At 38.0% G+C, this 19,174-nt stretch overlaps 1 protein-coding gene across 1 annotated transcript in view; it reads right to left on the reverse strand.

The window, feature by feature from the left end:
* Window positions 1-19,174, reverse strand: part of LOC114501818 (ubiquitin-conjugating enzyme E2 E2) — a 262,437-nt gene that overhangs the window by 226,877 nt on the left and 16,386 nt on the right. The window contains exon 3 of the mRNA XM_028518570.2: window positions 17,491-17,541. Coding sequence (XP_028374371.1) covers window positions 17,491-17,541 — 51 coding nt within the window. The remainder of the gene's footprint in view (window positions 1-17,490; window positions 17,542-19,174) is intronic.

A 19,174-nucleotide genomic window follows, 5' to 3' on the forward strand; every position in this document is an offset into this window, starting at 1 on the left:
TAAAAATCCGGGGACTTGAAGGGATACATTTCAGTTGTTCAACAAATTCACTCATGCAGAACATTTCACCTTCCAAAAACACACAACTGGACAATTTTTCCATCTTACTGAAAAATGTCTTATTTCTCCAACCACCTGATTAATCCTATATATTGGCTTTTACAATGAGAAGGTGTGAGTGGGTTTTTGGTGAATACATGGACAAGGCTGCTAGACGAATTATCTTACCACTTACAACACACTTCCTTTGTATATCACCTGATGTATTTTTCTACTTATTTCAGGTGGATCAGCCTTATTTCAAGGATTAAGACTGTAAGTTCCTAAAGAGGCCATGTTTTACATTTATGCCATCTTCCACAGCAGTAATAACATCTAGATGAATTGATTAAAATGCAAAACCACCCATGACCACTGAATATATTCGTGATTATTGAGATGCATCATCAGAAAAGACAAACTAAACAGAAAAACACTTAATTTTTTTACTCTTCCTTTTTTCCCCTTTCCAGAACTTGTATGAGAGCTTAAGGTCAATGTTATAAAGAAATAACAAATGCATTAAGATTCTGTTTATACTTGTAGTATACAGAATACTTTTTAGCTTAAGCAGCTTATACCTTTCAAAAACTATTATTTTCCTATTGATGGTGGCAGGCTCTGCTACAAGACATAAGACCTCTAAGACAACTGACATACCTGTGAGACTACAACAAATACCTCATAGTAAATCTAGTTAATATAAAAAACTAGAGATTACAATGTAAGGAAAAAAGATATTTTAGCTGACAATAACAGAACCCCAATTAATGAGTTCTGTAAACATGAAAAACTAATGAGTTAATCTAGTGACAAAATAGTCAATGCCACCTCCTAATAAATTTTCTAATCACCTTCCTTTTACTGACGTGCGCAGCTGACGAGACTTATGAATATGAATGAAAACGGAAAACCCTTATCAAGAGGTACTGACAACCAAGCAAACTAGGGTCACACGCAAGATACTTATTGGTATGCTTAGCTTCTTAGAGAAAAAGAAAACATTCAGAAGTTCTCTGCATAAAAAATGTTTGAGTTCCTATTCTATGCACTGCTATATTGAGAAGGTAATGAATTATGTCATATGCCTTCACCATCTTCAAAGCAAATGAAGAAAGTAAGTGCAAGCAACCCTTATGTGCCAGGCACTACTCTTGGTGCTTTGCACATATTAATGCATACAATCTTCACACAAACCCGTGGAATTTTACAGATGAGGTGACTTGAGCACAGAGAAACTACTGTGTAAAACTGCCTCTCTAATCAAAGTGACGGTACTGTGGGTGCACTGAGAGCAGACGGAATCACAAAACAGAGGTGATATTTGAGAGGGCCTTAAGTCCAAATGCGAGAACTGGAGAAAAGACTATATTTAATGCACATCTGCAGGGAGAGGCTTTCCAATTCTGAGACTTCTCTACGGCCTTGGCACAACGTAGGACACAGGCAGGACTGATGACAGGGACAGGCAGTCCACATGCAGAGGAAGTGCTTGAGAGCGTGCATACGCCAACTCTGGCTTAAGTCCATCATTAGCTGAATAGATAAAACAACTACGGGACATTACACAGTGGAATGCTACTCAGCTGTAAAAAAAGGAAAAAGAAAATTTTACCCTTTGCAACAGCATGGATGGACCTGGAGAACTTTATGATAAGTGAAATAAGGCAGTCAGAGAAACACAAACACCATATGATTTCACTTATATGTGGAATCTAATGAACAAACTGAACTAACAAGCAAAACAGAGACAGACTAATAGAGACCAGGATGACAGCCATGGCGGGTGGAGCGACTTAGGGGTTGGAGGGATTGAGCAAAAAGGAAAAAGGACTCATGGACATGGACAGCAGTGTGGTGATTGTAGGGGGGAGTGGCATATAAGGTTAAATGGTAATGGAGAAAATACAATAAATATTTTTTTTAAAAAGAGTAGCCTTTGTTGTTCTTCAGGTATAACATTCTTGACAGTCTTTTCTCAGTGGCAAAAATGAAGACAAGTGTATGTTGACCACACTTCGTTGTGTGTTCCAAGAGACGAGAGCTAGATGTTTATAAATGGACATGCCACCAGCATCAACTTCTCCAGCAAGAAATACACTAGGTTAACAGAGAGACAATACATAAACACAAGCACAACCAGCTGTGTTCAGTCTATAGTCATAGACCAGTTGTGCATTCTCAAAAATATTCGTAATTAAGTTGGCCCCTGAGCCCAATGACACAACATTCAGATGGGCAGAACCCCGCTTCCCAAGGGGAAAGCCTTCCCTCTTGAGCCCAATTATGGAGTCTAGTTAAATAGGTAACATGGATAATTTTGGAAAATTATAAAAAAAAAAACTCTTGAAATCTTGATGCAACTTTGATGTTCTTTATGCACATTTCCTTTCCTGATGAAGACAGTAAGTAATTCCAATCTTATTCCACTTTTTTATTCACTTGAAAATTTCATTTGTGATCAATTTTAGACCCATTCAACTAAGGACTAAGTACTCTCCTCTCTCAATTTCATAAAAACCTCACTCCTGGTTTTCCTCCTACTCCGGGACGGCAAACTCCTCTGTCTCCTTTACTGACTCCTCTCCCCACCTCTAAATGCCACGGTTTCACAGCGCTTGGCCTTGGGGGTCTCTTCTTTTTCTATTTCCTTCCCACACATAAATTCACCAAATCCTGTGTATTCAAAAATCTGTATGACGACTACCTCAGATTGATGTTTCTAGCTCTCCACTCAGGTTCAACTGCCTGTCTGACATCTCCGACATCTCCACGTGGACGTCTCACAGACGTTTTAAACAAAACTCTTGATCCTGCTGATCAAACCACTTCCCCCCACAAATCCTTCCTGTCTCGTAAAAGGCAGCAGTTTTCGCCAACAGACTCCAACCCAACCGAGGTCCTCCCTTTTCTCTAACGTTTCCCCTAATTCTGCCATCTACCCATCAGCAGCCATCAGCAGCCCTATCCGTTTCCCTTCGAAAGATGTGCCTCTAATTTCCTTCTTTTCCATCTCATCCCCACTGCTGCCACCCCAATCCAGAATACCATCCCCTCTCACCTGGGTGACCAGCAAGCCTATAATCTTATAGCACCCCCCTACCCCCCACTCCATCAGTCGAGCAGCCAGAGCAATCTTCATAAAGGCTAAGCTCTGCCAGATTTGGATCTAGTCTCACTTTGCAATCTTATCCTGTCCCTGCCCACTCCCACTCCCCTTCCTCCAGTCACACCAGACTGCTCCCAGCATGTATCTGCTTTGGAGTCACAGTAAGTGCAGCCTGTTACACTGAGTCCCCCACATCTTAGAGAGCTAGCATGTTTTCTTCATTTAGTTCTCAGTTTAGATGTCGCCTCCTCAGGAAAGCCTTTCAAACCCAAAGGAAAAGTAGGTCCCTACTCTAAAACTCTCCCCTAGTTTGTTTTCTTTATAGCAATTATTATGCCTGTTTACTTTCCTGTCCCGGTAAGGCAGTTTGAGGTGTTTTGTTTTTTTTTTTAAATACAAGTCCCAGTCTGTCTTCACAGCTGAAACATAAGCTCCACAAAGGTTGCAGACCCCTTTTGTCTTGTTTAATAACTGCACCCCCAGTATCCAGCACAGTACTGATCACAAAATAGGCCCTTAGAAAACATCTGTTTAATGCTTAGTAAATATTACCATATTTTTCAGACCATAAGATGCACCTTGGTTTTAGAGGAGGAAATAGGGGAAAAAATTTTGAAGCAAAAAATGTGGTAAAATACTTAATAACATAAATAATAGTTCACCAATGTAAATGTAAACAAAACTCAACAGCAGCATTAACCACTATTATTCCTCCCAAATTTGCTGGGGGGGGGGGCAGGTAGTGGGTCTTATAGTTCCAAAAATACGGTAATTTCAAAACACACTTTACTCAGTTTATTTTATTGTTCACTTAATTTATTACTAGTTATTTTCTGAACACACCAGCACCTTACACATTCTTATTCAAGAAAATGTAATTTTATTTTGCTGTTTCCCAGGCCCCACTATCATTTTGAGCCTATTTGTTGGCTTCCCTATTAATCTCTGTCCAACTGCTTTGTCAAACATGCAAACAAATTCTTAGCTCTCAACAATGTGGCAAATGCGCATCTGCTGTATCCTACCCTAATTTTAATAAGCACTTAGAAAGACTCCTAGCCTAAGCCATTACGGGTCAGTATGTGAGCAGCCGCCTCACTTCTCAAGCCTCCGGCAGAATGTGGGGCATCAATCCCAACAGTCCTTGACTATGTCTAACTTGTCAAGTTAATATAGTAAAGTTAGTAAAGTCTAACTTGTAAATGTAATGAGGAAACAAATATCAACTGAAGCCTGCTTAATCTCTTAGCTAGAAAAGTGTGCTACCTCAAATACAGTCTCTACCTTGTAAATTAGTCAAAACTCCCCAGCTGGAGCCCCACATGATGGACCTGACCGTGGAGGAGCTGAAGGTCACTGGGTGCATTGACACATATGTGTCCACCTGAATGTCCATCTCCGACTACCTTCACATGAAAGACTGAAAATCTGCTGAACCAGAAGTTACCATTTCCCAAATCCACAGTGAGGAGTCCCCAAGTGGCTGATTACAAAACTATACTCAGTTTGGTCATGCCCCAGTCCAAACCCTTAACCCTTGAAAGGAAACGTGCAGGGGAATGAAAAAATATTTCAAGGATGGACAATGACAATATCAGACACCATGTACAACTCTTATTTTCCTTCAAGAAAATTCTATCAGCAACCAACCCAACCAACACCTCTAGTGAGCTGAAAAATCAGAAAAACTATTTATCAACTTTTTCCTGCTTAAAATTGGACACATCTGGTCCATCCATAATGAGGAGATAATCAATATTAGATAACTACCACATGATAATTTTTATGATTATTAAATGTCCTATAATACCTACATTTACATATTTGAGGAGGCTACCCTGAATTTAGTACTTAGAACACTTTATTATAAAATATACAGAATACTATCTATGCTTCCTATTCCATGCTTTTTAAATACTACATATTTTTACCTTCTACTACATTGTGAATTATTCATTTCCCATTAATACAGATAATTAAAAATGAGTAAGTCTGCTACATAAATATTGGAGGCTACTTCTAATGTTGTCTTTGGGGTCTATTTTAACCTTTTAGGCAAAGCTAACTTATGATGAGGTTCTTTTGGTAATGCAGTAACGAATGCCACTTGGACACAGCCCAAGACATTTGGATAGTGCCAGAAGTGCTACATACCCACTCAAATTTGCAGCATAATGACATAACAAGGATTTGTCTTAATGCGTTAAGAAGTCATCTGAGACAAATTTTTATTATATAAACTATAAAAATTTCTAAAGGATTTGACACCCATGCAACAGGATGGTAAATTTAATTCCTTTGCCCCTCTGAAAACCTGTCTGTCCCCTTCCCACAGCTCATATCCCAGTTGTTCACAAAAATAAGGTCACAACAGTGTTAAATGTCATCTATAAACCAAGCTGTTGCAAGGCATTTATTGAAGTGTTACACAATGCGTGGCTAAGAAGGCAAACCTTTTATCTTACACTGCAGAATGTGACTGCTAGACAGAACTGAGGAAGACTACTCTTCTCCAACACTGTCCTGTCTTAGTCAGGGGGCCGCCTGATTCCCCAATCTCCACAGTGCCACTTTCTTAGATTTTCAGCCACCTCACCCTGCCCTGGCAGACTCGGGCTAGTGCCGGGCCCCCTCCTGCAGACACCCTGCCTCACTACCAGGCCCCCTGGAATCCAGAGACTGCACAGTTTGGGCTCCACTTGCCTGCTAATGTGGGCCTAAAACCAAAATGTCAATTGCTTAAAGCAACAAGCAGTTTTGCCACTCTTCAGAAACTTTGCCCTGGCATCAGGCAAAGATTTTCCTCCCGCGCTGGCAGTTGAATGTCACCTTCCCGCTCATCATTTGCATACGGGTCTCAGATCACTGGGCTCTGATGTACTAGGCCACAGAATGTTGGCCTAGCCTACAGACATGACAGCTACGTTTTAATAATGTTGGAGAGAAGTTCTAAAATAAATGTCTCTTAATCAGCAAAATCATAAATGAAACAAGCAGTCCACATGTATATGCAAAGAGCAATGGTAACTTCCTTAAAACTTTGAATTTTCTTTTAATCCTATGATTTCTTGTCTCAAGGGTCATTTATGTCAGAAGAGGCACATTCCAAATAAACATAAGGATGCAAACAATATTTTCTTCCAGAACCAAAGGGCAGAGGAGAAAATAGTGAGGATTCCAGCTGGTCACAGAGTTTTATAGATTTGAAGGTATGCCTGCTGTCCAAATGAACATTCGGAAAACTTGCATTGGCCCTGGCTGGTGTGGATGAGTGGACTGAGCACCGGCCTGTGAACCAAAAGGTTGCTGGTTTGTTTCTCATTCAGGTCAGGGCACACGCCTGAGTTGTGGGCCAGGTCCCCAGCTGGGGGCGTGTGAGAGGCAGCTGATCCATATTTCTCTCCCTCCCTTCCCTTGTCTCTAAAAGTACATAAATAAATAAAACCTTTAAAAAAAAGATTTGCATTAGATGATTAACTTAATTATGCTAGTATTTGATTAACAGTAATATTTCTATTTCTTGACTAAGTCAGATAAGTGGAGGTTATAAAAGGATACTTAATAAAAGAATATTTAATAACCTGGACCTATCAGATTGATGGCCATTAATTTATGTGCCTAAATCCCACACCAGGCTCTTACTTCCTCATGTTATTCATATGTCATCCTTTCCTTATAAATTTAAAAGTTATGAGTACAGGAGGAAATAAAAGCCTCACTTATTAATTCAGATATGGAACTGATAACAAACAGGCCGCTTTACATTGCCAGGCCAATAAACTACATAAATTACGCACCACAGGCTCCAAAAGGGCAAAGAAGAGAGGAAAGATGAATCATAATCCATGGGTAAAGAGGACAAAAGCTGATAAAAATATACATCACTTGTCTAGGGTTCAGCGGCGTGAAAACACCATTCCGGTACTACCTTGCATCTGGTGTCTGAAATCCTCTGAAACAAGCAAGCAGGTTCATTTTTAATTCCTCCAAACAAGGGGCACATCTTACCTCCTGACGCTGCCCATTATTTCTCTGGACAGCTCTGACTGAAGATGAAGCCTTTATATCAAGAAGGAAATGATTTCCTTCTAATTTAACACAGCAGTGCTTGTTCTACTCCCTGAAATCACACTGAATAAAATTAATCTCTCTTCCATTTTATGGCTCTGAAAACAGTTAAACACAGCTATTATGGCCCCCTCATTTTTCCAGACAAAATAACTCCAATTCCTTTTAAATGTACTTCATGATCACCAGTAACAATTCCCAATTTTCCTACATTAATTGTACCTAAATTTCCTAAGTGTATAAAATGTATCCATTGTACCCATGAAATAAGCAACACACTGAAAATTACTTTCGATTGGTTAAAAAGTTAAAAATAAGTATTTAACCAATAATTTCATAATATTAATATTTTAAAAGGACCTCTTATGCTTTAAAAAATAATAGTATTTAAGAGCCCAAGACTCTTAGACTGTAATGCTGGTTGGTGGGATGGGAGGAGGGAGACAAATCTTTGTCCACTATTCAACAATGTTATGACCCTACTTTGCAAACAACTGAGATTTGTACTTCTATAGTATAATTACATGACCTCAAGCACCATTGTAAATGGCCAAAGTTACCTGGCCATTTACTCTTACCCAACACTGAAATTAAGAATAACTTTAAGTTTGAGAAGTTACTGTTTTTCTATATATGGACTGTGCTATAAGGTATGGTAGTTACTAGTCACACATAGCTATCTAGATTAAAATTATACAATTTGAAATGCATTAACTCACTTGGATCAGCCTCCTTTCGAGCACAAAATAACCACATACGGCTAGTGGCTGTGATGGACAACCAAGACACAGAACCCTTCCACCTACAGTAGAACTACGGAACACTTGTACTGGGGCGGTGTTGTTCTAGATTGATTTACCTGTATTTTGCAAATGGAAGAAAGCATAGCAAAGTCTCTAAACACTTGGGAAAGTCTGAAACACCAAAGGTGAAATCCTAGCTTTGCTGCCTACTTGCTGTGTGACCTTGGACGAGATACTTAATCTCTCTAACACTGTCTTCCCACCTATAAACTACTATACTGTCAAAAACTAGTGTCTACCTCAGTGATAGTCATGAAGATAAAATGAAATAATGCTGCTGAAGCATTCAGTACACTGCCTCAAACACTGGAAGCTTTAAATGACCATTAGCTCCCTAGTATGAGTAACTGTATTTATTTATAGGTGCATTGAACATTGCTGAATACTGAGATTTGATATAGAGATTAAAGAAAGACCCCTCCCCCACTGGGTACAATACGTAGAATGGTTATAACGTGAAGCAGCAGGAGAACTGACAACAGTGGTATGCAGCAGGATAGGAGGGGCACTGGATTCTAGATGGAGGGAACAGCAGGCGCCAAGGCAGAAATCTTGGCTCTGGTATGAGGGCTCTGGCTCTCCTTTTGGTCGTTTTAAAATTATTACCAGGCTTCATCTTTCCTATAAGTGAGAGTGGGGAGAGGGAGTCTACCTGCTACATAATGGAACAGAAAATCAATTTTAGCTTATGGCTTTGCCTGATTCTATTATACATTTGAGGATAGCAGGCTGTTTCTACACAAATATGGATTTAGATATATCTTTTTTTTTAATTTTTAGAGAGAGGGGAAAGGGAGGGATTAAGGGAGAGCAACATGGATGTGTGAGAGAAATATGGATCAGTTGCTTCTGGCACACACCCCAAACAGGGACCTGCCCACAACCCAGGCTTGTGTCCTGACCAGAACCGGCTACCCTTCACTTTGCAAGATGACAGTCAACCAACCGCGCCATGATATGAGTCCCAGTCAGGGACTCCTTTAAGGGAGTCCAGTAAGTCTCTAAAGTATGCAGATGTTCTATAGTTCGAAATGAACATCTACAAAACACAGAGTCAAAAAGCAACTCACACAACATAAATTTTAAAAAAATCAAATTTGCATTGTTTTCAAAATAAAATATAACAAAATAGTTTTGCTTGTTATTTGCAATAATGCCTAGTTGATAAAAGATATTTAAGTCAATAAACATAATAATCACTATAAAAATGCTTTGAGTGTGCTAAAAATACAGTTTTCAGGACATCTTAAAAGATAAAACAGCTATGGGAATTAAAATAGTACATGTTAGAGAGTAATATGACACTATCTAAAGTACTTAGGCAATAAATCTGAAATAATAACCAGCTATAAAACTGGGCAAACTAAAACAAGTCATAAAATGTTCTGTTGCTATTATAAAATATAATCCCAATATGATCATTTAATGTATGTTTTTTTCAAACACATTCTCGTACTGCTCTTAAAGCAACAACAGAAAAATATCTATCAAAAACCACAAGTAATGGGAACTTAACTCATTTTATCACACTCAACATTTTCTTTTATTATGAAATAAACACTTTAAAACCTATGGTTAGAGGCGGGTGTAAAAAAAAATAACATTTTGAAACAAGAAAGTGAGAAATTGAAATAGCACGTCTTCCCCAAGCACAGCTCTGAAGGAAGGTGCGTGGCAGCAAGCAGTGGCACCAAAGCCCATCTCGAGTGCAGCTCCTAAGGCTCTGTGTTGGTCATGCCCCCGGAGAGCAGTCAGCCCCGAGGTAAAGGCAAAGAGAAAACTATAGATACAGGGTGGGAAATGTAGGTTTCTAGTTTTAATAAATAAAACAAGAACAATCTGTTTGGCACACTCACCACTGTAAACCTACTTTTGCCAACCCCGTGTACTCTTGGCAGTAACAGAGGACGACACCATACACATCACAAAAGAAGGTAGGAAAAGGAGAACATAAGCTTGAAACTCTAAACGCCAACAGAACATAAGGTAAGAGCATGCTTTCTCATTTCCTCTGACGCTGCACGCATACTTCAAAACTCTTCAGCTATCCAACTTGCAGGTGACAGGCCAAACAATTTCTAGCTGTTCTAGCTACTTAGTGCACACCAAATGTTGTCTTTATAAGGTCCATGCAAAACCACTCAGACTGCAGCAGTGGAGTCGGTATTTTTACTAAATAAAAATATTTCTCAATTATCTATACTAAAAAAGAGATGGACACAAATTCAGTATCCTGAATAACACAGACTCTCGATGTATAAATTTTATCCTGTTAATGACTCCTCATTAGGAGGCATTCTAACATCCTTCTAACGTATTTACTTCACCTTTCAGTTATTCACACTGTTAATTTACTAATAACCTGACTTGCTCCAAAAAGACTCCGAGGCAGCCTAACATTTTTACGTAATGTAAAAGTACAAAGTGAAGATACGGATATAAAAGAGGGGAAAGCAAGAAAATAAAACACCACCAGGGTTAAGGCTTCTACACAAAGTGCAGTTAATCACTAAGAAGGCCATCAGCTTCTGGACTGCTAATGTAAAATGGAGCATTTAAGATGTGCAGGGTCCACAGACCCTGGCAGTTTCTACCAGCACGCAGTGCCATCACTCTCCTAGTCTTGGTTCTCTAAGGGTCTGTATGTTTTACATCTCAATTAGTCGTAACCGGATCTTTAAGGATCAGGAGCTACACCTGGATGTCTTCATCTGGCTAGCCTACACTTGACCTAGCACAAATCTAATATTAAGCCCTTAATAAATACTAAAGGGAACTGCAGGGGAGCATGACCTACAACTAGATAAAGTAATAGGGTCAATTTGGCATGAAAAAGGCAGACATCTATAAACACCAAGTTAAGAACTGTGAAATGTAAAGAAATCCTTTACCTGGACAAATGCCAGTAAAAGTAACACTAACAAATATATGCATACAAGCACACAAACAGAAGAGTGTGGCAGAGATCACGGTACTCAAAAATTACTTTTCAAAGGTTCCAGCTAAATACCGTCTCACGGAACTCAGAAATACAAGACAAAGTACAAATAATATTTGGACTGCCTTGTGTGTTAATTTTTTCCTTATTTTTTCTTAACTGAATCACAAATAGTTAAGACAACAGTGTAATTCTGAGTTTATTTCTCTACCTACTCATATATGTGGAAAAATAAAGGCTGAAAGATCAGAAAACCCGAGTTTAAATCCAAATCGGTCACTTCTGGCTGTGCAACCCTGAGCAAGTTGCCTCACCGCAGGTGTCCAGAGCGGTTAAAAAGACTAAACAACCACAGTGATGGAGGGAGACTTGACTTGGGATGGTGACCACACATTCCAATATGCAGTGTAAACTGCACACCTGAAACCTATATGACTTTAGTAATCAGTGTCACCCCAATAAACTCAACAGAAAAGACTAAATGATATCACATATGAAAATCCTTGAAAACATACAAAATGCTATGTAAGTATTGCTACAATGACTAAAAAAAGGAAAACAATCAGTGATAGTAATTAGATTTTTGCACTGGTGGCTCCTTCTAGAGATCCCACCTATGTAGACACCATCCTCGATTTCTATCCCAGTGCCTTCCTGTTCTGTGATACAATTTTGAAAAGTGTTAATCCACAAACATGTTTTCCCTACCTACTGTTTCCATTACTGTAACCTGTAAAATACAGTTCCCTCTATTAAACGGTGCTTATCAACAGTAAGGTGAGACAACGGTTGGGTATATGCCCAGTCATGGCCTCTTCCATGCTGGGAATACCTGAACTAATTTGTTAGGACAACGAAAAGTGCATCAGAGGATGTGCAGGTGCTGATTTAGAACTTACCACGAAGCTGCAGTAATGAAGACTATGTGGTACTGGCATAGTGATAGGCATATAGAGCAATGAAACAAAAACTGAAAGTTCAAAAATAAACCTTCACATTTATGATCCATTCATTTTTCAACAAAGGATGTCAAGAAAATTCAATGGAGAAAATGGACTTTTCAGCAAATGGTGCTGAGATATTGGGTATCCGCACAGCAATGAATGCAGCTGAACCTCGCTCTCACGCCACATACAAAATGGATCAAAGACCAAAACATAAAACTCTCACAAGAAAAATATAGGTGTAAATCTTCAGTCTTAGATTAGGCAATGGTTACTTAGAAATGACACCCAACATACAAGCAAAAAATAAATAAATAAATAAACTGGACTTATCAAAATGTAAAACTTCCATACTTACACAATTGCTACCAAGAAAGTGAAAAAACTATCCAAAGAATAAGAAAAAATATTTGCAAATCATATATCTGATACAGGACTTGTATCGAAATAAAGAACAATTACAAGTCTATAATAAAAAGACAACTCAATTTAAAGTGGACAAATGATGTGAATAGACATGTCTCCAAAGAAGATATAAAAATGGTCAATGAGCATATGAAAAGAAGGCAGTCATCATTAACCATCATGGTGGATTTGATTTTAATGCAAATCCAAACCATACTGACATGCTGCTTCCCACCTACTAGGAGGACTGTCATTGAAAACAGAGACAATAACAATTGCCAAGGCTGTGGAGAAAGAAGTCTCACACACCTTGATGGCTAGAAGGTAAAATGGTGGGGCCACTTTGGGATACAATTTGGCAGTTCCCCAAAAGGTTAAATGAAGTTACTATAAAACCCATCAACTCCACTACTATAGAAATAAAAACAAATGCCCACACAAAAAAACTATACACAATTGTTTATAGCATTACTTACAACAGCAAAAAAGTGAAAACAATCTAACTGTCCATTCACTGATGAATGGATAAGTGAAATGTTGTATATCCATGAAATAGACTATAGAGATAAAAGAAATGAAACACTGATGCACGTTACAACATGAATGAACCTTAAAAACACTGTGCTTCATAAAAGAAGCCAGTCACAAAAGACTAGGTACCCTAAGATTCCATTTATACAATATGTCCAGAAGAGTCAAATCCACGGAGACAGAAAGTAGACAATGCTTGCCTACAGCTGGGCGGTGGAAGAGCAGGGAGGAAATGAAGCAGTAACTGCTAAAAAAGGTATGGTATACCTTCTGGGAGTGATAATTATGTTGTAAAATTGATGATGATGGTTACACAACTCTGTAAATATACTAAAAGTCACTGAATTTTACACTTTACTCTCAATAAAACAGTTACAATTTTTTTAAAGTAAAGCAGAGCCTGTGTTCAATGTATGCAGACCATTGAAACATAGCAATAAAAAGTGAAAAACGCTAGTATAACTGAACTACATCCTCTTTTTTAGTATTTCCTCATTTTACTTGCTCAATTACTAAATAAAAAATCAAACCCCAAAGGAATCATTTTACCAGTAGTCTCTACTTTCAAAAAGTAGCAAGAATGTCTGTTCCATTTCCATGCTCACAAGGCTAATACAAAATTGGACAGTAACAGATCATATCAGAATTTGAATTTAGCTTCTCTGTAATACAGAGGAACAAGTTATCCTTGGGTGGCAAAAGTTTTTAAATTTTCATTGGGTAATTTTCCTAGCAAACTGTCAGTTTTGCACTAGCACCAAGGACACATAAATGAACACACTAACTAGTGCATCTACAGATTTAAGATCTGTGCTTTTAACAGTCTGGAAAGAATCCTGAAAGTCACAATATAGTCATTTACAAGGGGCAGCGATGCTAACTGTTAGAGCTCTGTAGAGGTACTGCATGAATTTTACCCACTCAATCCAGCTAAGCTGGTATGCAAGCGCTGAAGCAGCGAGCAATGCCAGCCAACAGCCCAGCATCTCCATCTCAGCTGGTGGCATGAAAACATCTATGAATCTGCAGAGACCTCAAAAGAGAGCCCTTGAAAATCTTATGGGTCAATTATGTTATCCATGATAAGAGCAGAGGCCAAGCAAATATATTCTACTATTTATAGGAAATATTCAAGTATACAACCAAATTTCACTCAAATTATACATAATTTTCTATGCATATGGCTCTACAAACCCTATGATTTCATGGAACAGAAACTGTTTTCTCAGCTGTATCATAAAGTCTGGTTTTAAAACATTAACTCATAATTTTTTTAAAAAAATCATAAGTTAACTCAGGTTTTTTTAAAAAAAGCTATATAAAGGCATGTGTTTCCTATAAGAAATAATCCAACCTATTATCAAAGTATTTTGTGAATACTCTTTTAAAATAGTATTTAGGTTCATTCAAAACCTGAGAAAAAATTAATTGATACTACATTAGAGTAACTTCCTCTATGCCTTCCTAAAAATGCCTTCTAAAGACTTATCTATTTACACTGGGTGATGTAATTCAGCGAGACTTGATGCTCACAAGTGCAAATACAGACTTGCAGAATACTTAAACATATGCAAGTTAGTTCCTTCAATATGATTCTAAGAATTGCTTAACTGGACATCAATCATATAAGAGATGTACCAAAATTAGAAGTCCCTTCTCTAACCTGACATACACACAGAACTGGGCTGTACTAGTTTGTTAAGGTTCCAGAAAATAACAACAAACCACACTCTAAGTGGAATGAATGCAACACCCACACCCTCCCACCAAGACAGCAGATGGAAACCCTTCTCCTCTCCAACTGCCTGAACAGGTACACCCACAGATGTTCCCTCACACACAGTCTTTACCTGTGTTAGCAAGCTCACAACCACCCAAGCCAACCCAAAGGAAGGGTTTTGAGAGGCAAGTGCTACTGGGAAAGTTAATACACAACGGGAGTACTATGGGAATGGGATTTCGATTCCTTCAATTAGGCAGATAGCTTTAATTTACTAGACTGCTAGAAATTAATTCATTAGACATTAGGACAGAGGTGCTCTCAGCAAACAACTTAAAAAAAAATCAAGAAAGCACTGTTAAACTTTGTGCCAAAAATAAGTTGAACTGAAATTATTCTCTAATTTCTTTTTCTGAAGATAGCAACCACATTCTCACTGAAACAGAGATAGGCAGATTTACTATAAACCACAATCAAATATTTGCCACCAAACAATCCAAAACCACAGTAATCCACTTAACAAACACAGTGAACACATCTATATTAAGAAGCACAAGCACGTCGAGAATGCAGAACTAATCACCACTTTTCCAATCAGCAACAGCAGAGAGGAAGCTTTGCTCGCCAAGGTGGGAAGCCCATATATGAAGGTGGTGGAGATGATCTCTATCTCTGCCTGATCCAGTACGATCAACTACTCTGGATCAATATAAGGAGCCAAACCCACTGCACCGCAGGCCTCAACCTGGCTTCTAAAGCAAACTTACTGGCTTTGCAATCTTCATACCATTAAGTGGATTTCCTTGCAAAATCCCATAAGCAAACAAATTAATCAAAGCAGGTACAGGCACACCTCGCTTTATAGTGCTTCACTTTTCTGGGCCTCACAGATGCTGTGGCTTTCACAAATTGAAGGCACGACTCTCCCCCAGCAAAAAGATGACGACTTGTTTTATTGCAACACTGCCTTTATTATGGTGGTCTGGAACCAAACCAGCAATACCTTCATGGTATGCCTTGTACTTTTCTACAATGCTATATGTTAATTACGTGTCAATAAAACTGGGAGAGGGGAAAACACAACAAAATAGGTATGTTTCCTGAAACTGTGTGAAGAGTTTATTGTATGTGGCACCACATTTAAAACTCTTTACTTATGAAGAGCTTGTGTAACCTGTAATGGTATCATTAACTAAGACTTAGTGAAAAAGTAAATCTCTGAATTTCAGATGACACTACAAGCTTTTCTCCTTTACTTTAAATAGAACCATGGATTATTTTATTTAAATAATAACAATTATGTAATCTCTTTCCTCAGACTTAAGTTTCCAGGCATGCTCACAATATGTTGGTTTATCAAGGTTAAATTATCATCTGCAGTAAATCAAGGTTAAATTAGAGCAATGTACTATAAAATAATATACCCAATAGCAAAGCATTCTAACCATCACATGATATTTTGTGTTGCATTTATCAAAAATAAGCCTTAACCAAACTCATTAAAATAAAGTAGTTTATTTTGCCAATAATCTGTTGTCAAAATTTAAGCAAGTATATAAATTAAGTTCACACACTTACCAGTAATCTGTTTGTAAAAAGGTTACAAAAATAATATATGTGCTAAAACACAGTTTATTTAATAAAAGATTCAAACAAAGCAAACACTGTACTAAGAAACAGGGAAGTGTAAGTTTAATTCAAACTGGAGTTCTTCTGCAAATCAATCCATTTCCAGGAACTGGCCACCAAAGCCTAAACAATGATCTATCATCTGAACCAGCTTTGATGTAACAGTCTTAAGGGACGAAAAGTTTCCCTGCTAAACAGTTTTACCTACAAAGAAATGTGTTCTATTTGAGTGAAACGTTCTTTGAACATCATTGCATTTACATCTGTATATGCCTCTCATGTAAAGGGATGTATTAGATTCACCACCAACACAATGTTATTAGAAGTTTTCCTGGACAGGACAGTTGTCAACTAACCAATTATCAATATAGTCATCTACAAAATTTTCACTTTTATTAATATCTATAGGTGCTATCTTTACTTTCCCATAAAAATAAGATCAGTAAAATCAGAAATCAGAAAAAAACAATAAATTCTACCTGCATTCAATACTGCAATCAGTTTCCTGTAATCTACCCTCTCACCTGCAGCCCACAGGACTACCAATTTAACTATAAAAACTCCGTACTGGCCTGGTTCCAACACCGACCTCTAATCAAAACAGAAAGAAATGTCTTAAAATAGCTCAACAGCCATCTTCCAACTACTGCATGAGACTGAAGACACAGTATAAAGCTGAAGGTTATTCTTCTCCTCTTCCTCTATGTACCTGCATATCAATAATCATTTCCAGGCAAATACCTGTACTTCCTATAAGTAAACTCTAACCAGAAAATTGATGAAATGTGGTCATAAAGGAGAGAGTGTTTTAAATTTAATGCCAATGCCTCAAATCACCCATTCTCACTTAGTCACAACCAATGACTGTAAGAAATAGTGTAAACCAGGAAGAACAGTGTAATATTTCCGCATTTTAAAAAATCAATTTCCAACAAGATAGCAACTGAATAGTTATCAAACAGCAAATATTTTAATCACACTATTATTCTATCATTAAAGAAATCATTTAAGGCCCCAACACCTTCTCTATTAAAAGGTAATTATATTTGATACCCCATAACTTCATTATCTTATCATAATTGAATTGCTCTCATTTTGGCAACTCCAGTCTACCAGTACAAACACACTTTCTAAATATTCCATTTACGCACAGAAATAACTACCACCACTGTCTTCCACAATCACTGAAATCCAAACCACGGCAGTATTTTTACTAATAATCGGACCATAACAGTTGCACATCAGACCAACAGCTCAATTTGAACATCTGCAGAAGATGAGGACAGAAAGCCACACGTACTTACCTGCAGTTGGGAGGAGGATCCAACGTAATTTCTGCAAGTTCCTTCTGAATTCTTTAATGTAAAGACAAAGAAAGTTATGTTAAAATGTCTCCACTCTTTTTTTTTCAATTTATTTTTTAAATTTTAATTGTTGTTCAAGTACAGTTTTCTGCCTTTTCCCTGATCCCAGCCCACTCCCCCATCTTCACTCTTTTAACATGTCATTAAAATGTTACACCTTTCCACTAATGTTTCTGACGTAAGCTTTTAATTTGAAATACTAGTACTGTAAAAATCATGAAATACAGTAACAACAAAGTAGGAATCTCCACCACAGTTTTGACAATGCACCTGTAAAAGGTAACAAGATTAGCCACTATCAGCGTGTGCAGCCTGGGGAAGCAGCACTGTGACTTAAATTAAAACTCACTCAACCAGTGAACTGATAACACTAACCAAAATTTTTAGTTCAAATTGGAAACTTTTGCTACATTATTTATGGATCATTCCAGCTTCTAATTTGCACAAGAACATTCCCATTTAGGATGAAAAGATGATCGGATTAAGCTGAATCCAAGCATCCTGACTGATTCAATCAATTAAAGAAGTGATTGGGATCTCACTCCAACACCTAAAACTGCTATGGAAATACACATGGTATTCCCCTCTGAAGCCCTGAGGGAGCAACAGGTTGAGGCTTTCAAGTCTGACACTATTCCTTCTGCTAGAACTACCCTATTAATATGTAAATAATCATTTTAATGTCATTGCATGAATTTCATGCAAAGAAAAAAAGAGAACTTTGTTTAAAAGGCTGCTTTTGCCCTGCATTATTTTCAAGTTTGATTTTTAAATGTACCTAACCCCCTATATACATACACAAAAGCTAAAGTGCTACACGGTTTTGTCAAGACTATACTTAGCAAGCTCTTAACTATCACTCATGCATTATTAATTAAATGTAGGCTTTATTAAACCAAACACAAAAAACAATTCTCAAAAGCATCTCTTCTGCTCTGCCGTGGTTTTTAAGTGAGACACACCACTGCGGGACGCCTACTGCTGGAGATCACTGGGATGATACTCAGATGATGGCTGACCGAAGCGCCTTAAAAGGCAAAACCGGGAGCGAAAACATTTACTCTCGATTTCACTTTGCACCTTTTTCTTTTTCCCCCTTTTTACTGAATTTATTGAGGTGACGCTGGTTAGCATAAGTATACAGGTTTCCGGTGCACAATTCCACAGCACATGCATTGGGTATTCACCCCCCAGGGGCAGTCTCTGTCCATCCCATTCATCTCCCCACGCCCTCCTCCTTCGCCCGCCCCTCTACATCTCTTTCCGGGCTACACACGGAACTACCAACGTAGATGAGATTCCTTCAAAAGGACCAGCACCAACCTCCTAAAGGAACTGCATGCTACTAATAGAATTTTCATTTCTCTCAGGCATGTGATTCAAGGTTGGAAAGGCATTACAAAGTAAAGCAAGACTAAAAAACTCAAAGCCAAAAAAACTTTCCTAGTAATTCTGCCACGCCATTGGGGGTTTGGGGTAAAAAGACTGCTCTACCTGTTCTCTCTCTCAGCCTCAGTTTTCTGTCCTATGAATGAAAAAGTTATAACTAGGACAAATTCCATGAGCTCTTTTATTTTTAAAACATATGATTTCCTTCTAATATGGACTCTATGATGTGCTTACA

Source organism: Phyllostomus discolor, chromosome 7 (assembly GCF_004126475.2).
Source record: "Phyllostomus discolor isolate MPI-MPIP mPhyDis1 chromosome 7, mPhyDis1.pri.v3, whole genome shotgun sequence".
In the NCBI taxonomy this organism is placed as follows: Eukaryota; Metazoa; Chordata; class Mammalia; order Chiroptera; family Phyllostomidae; genus Phyllostomus; species Phyllostomus discolor.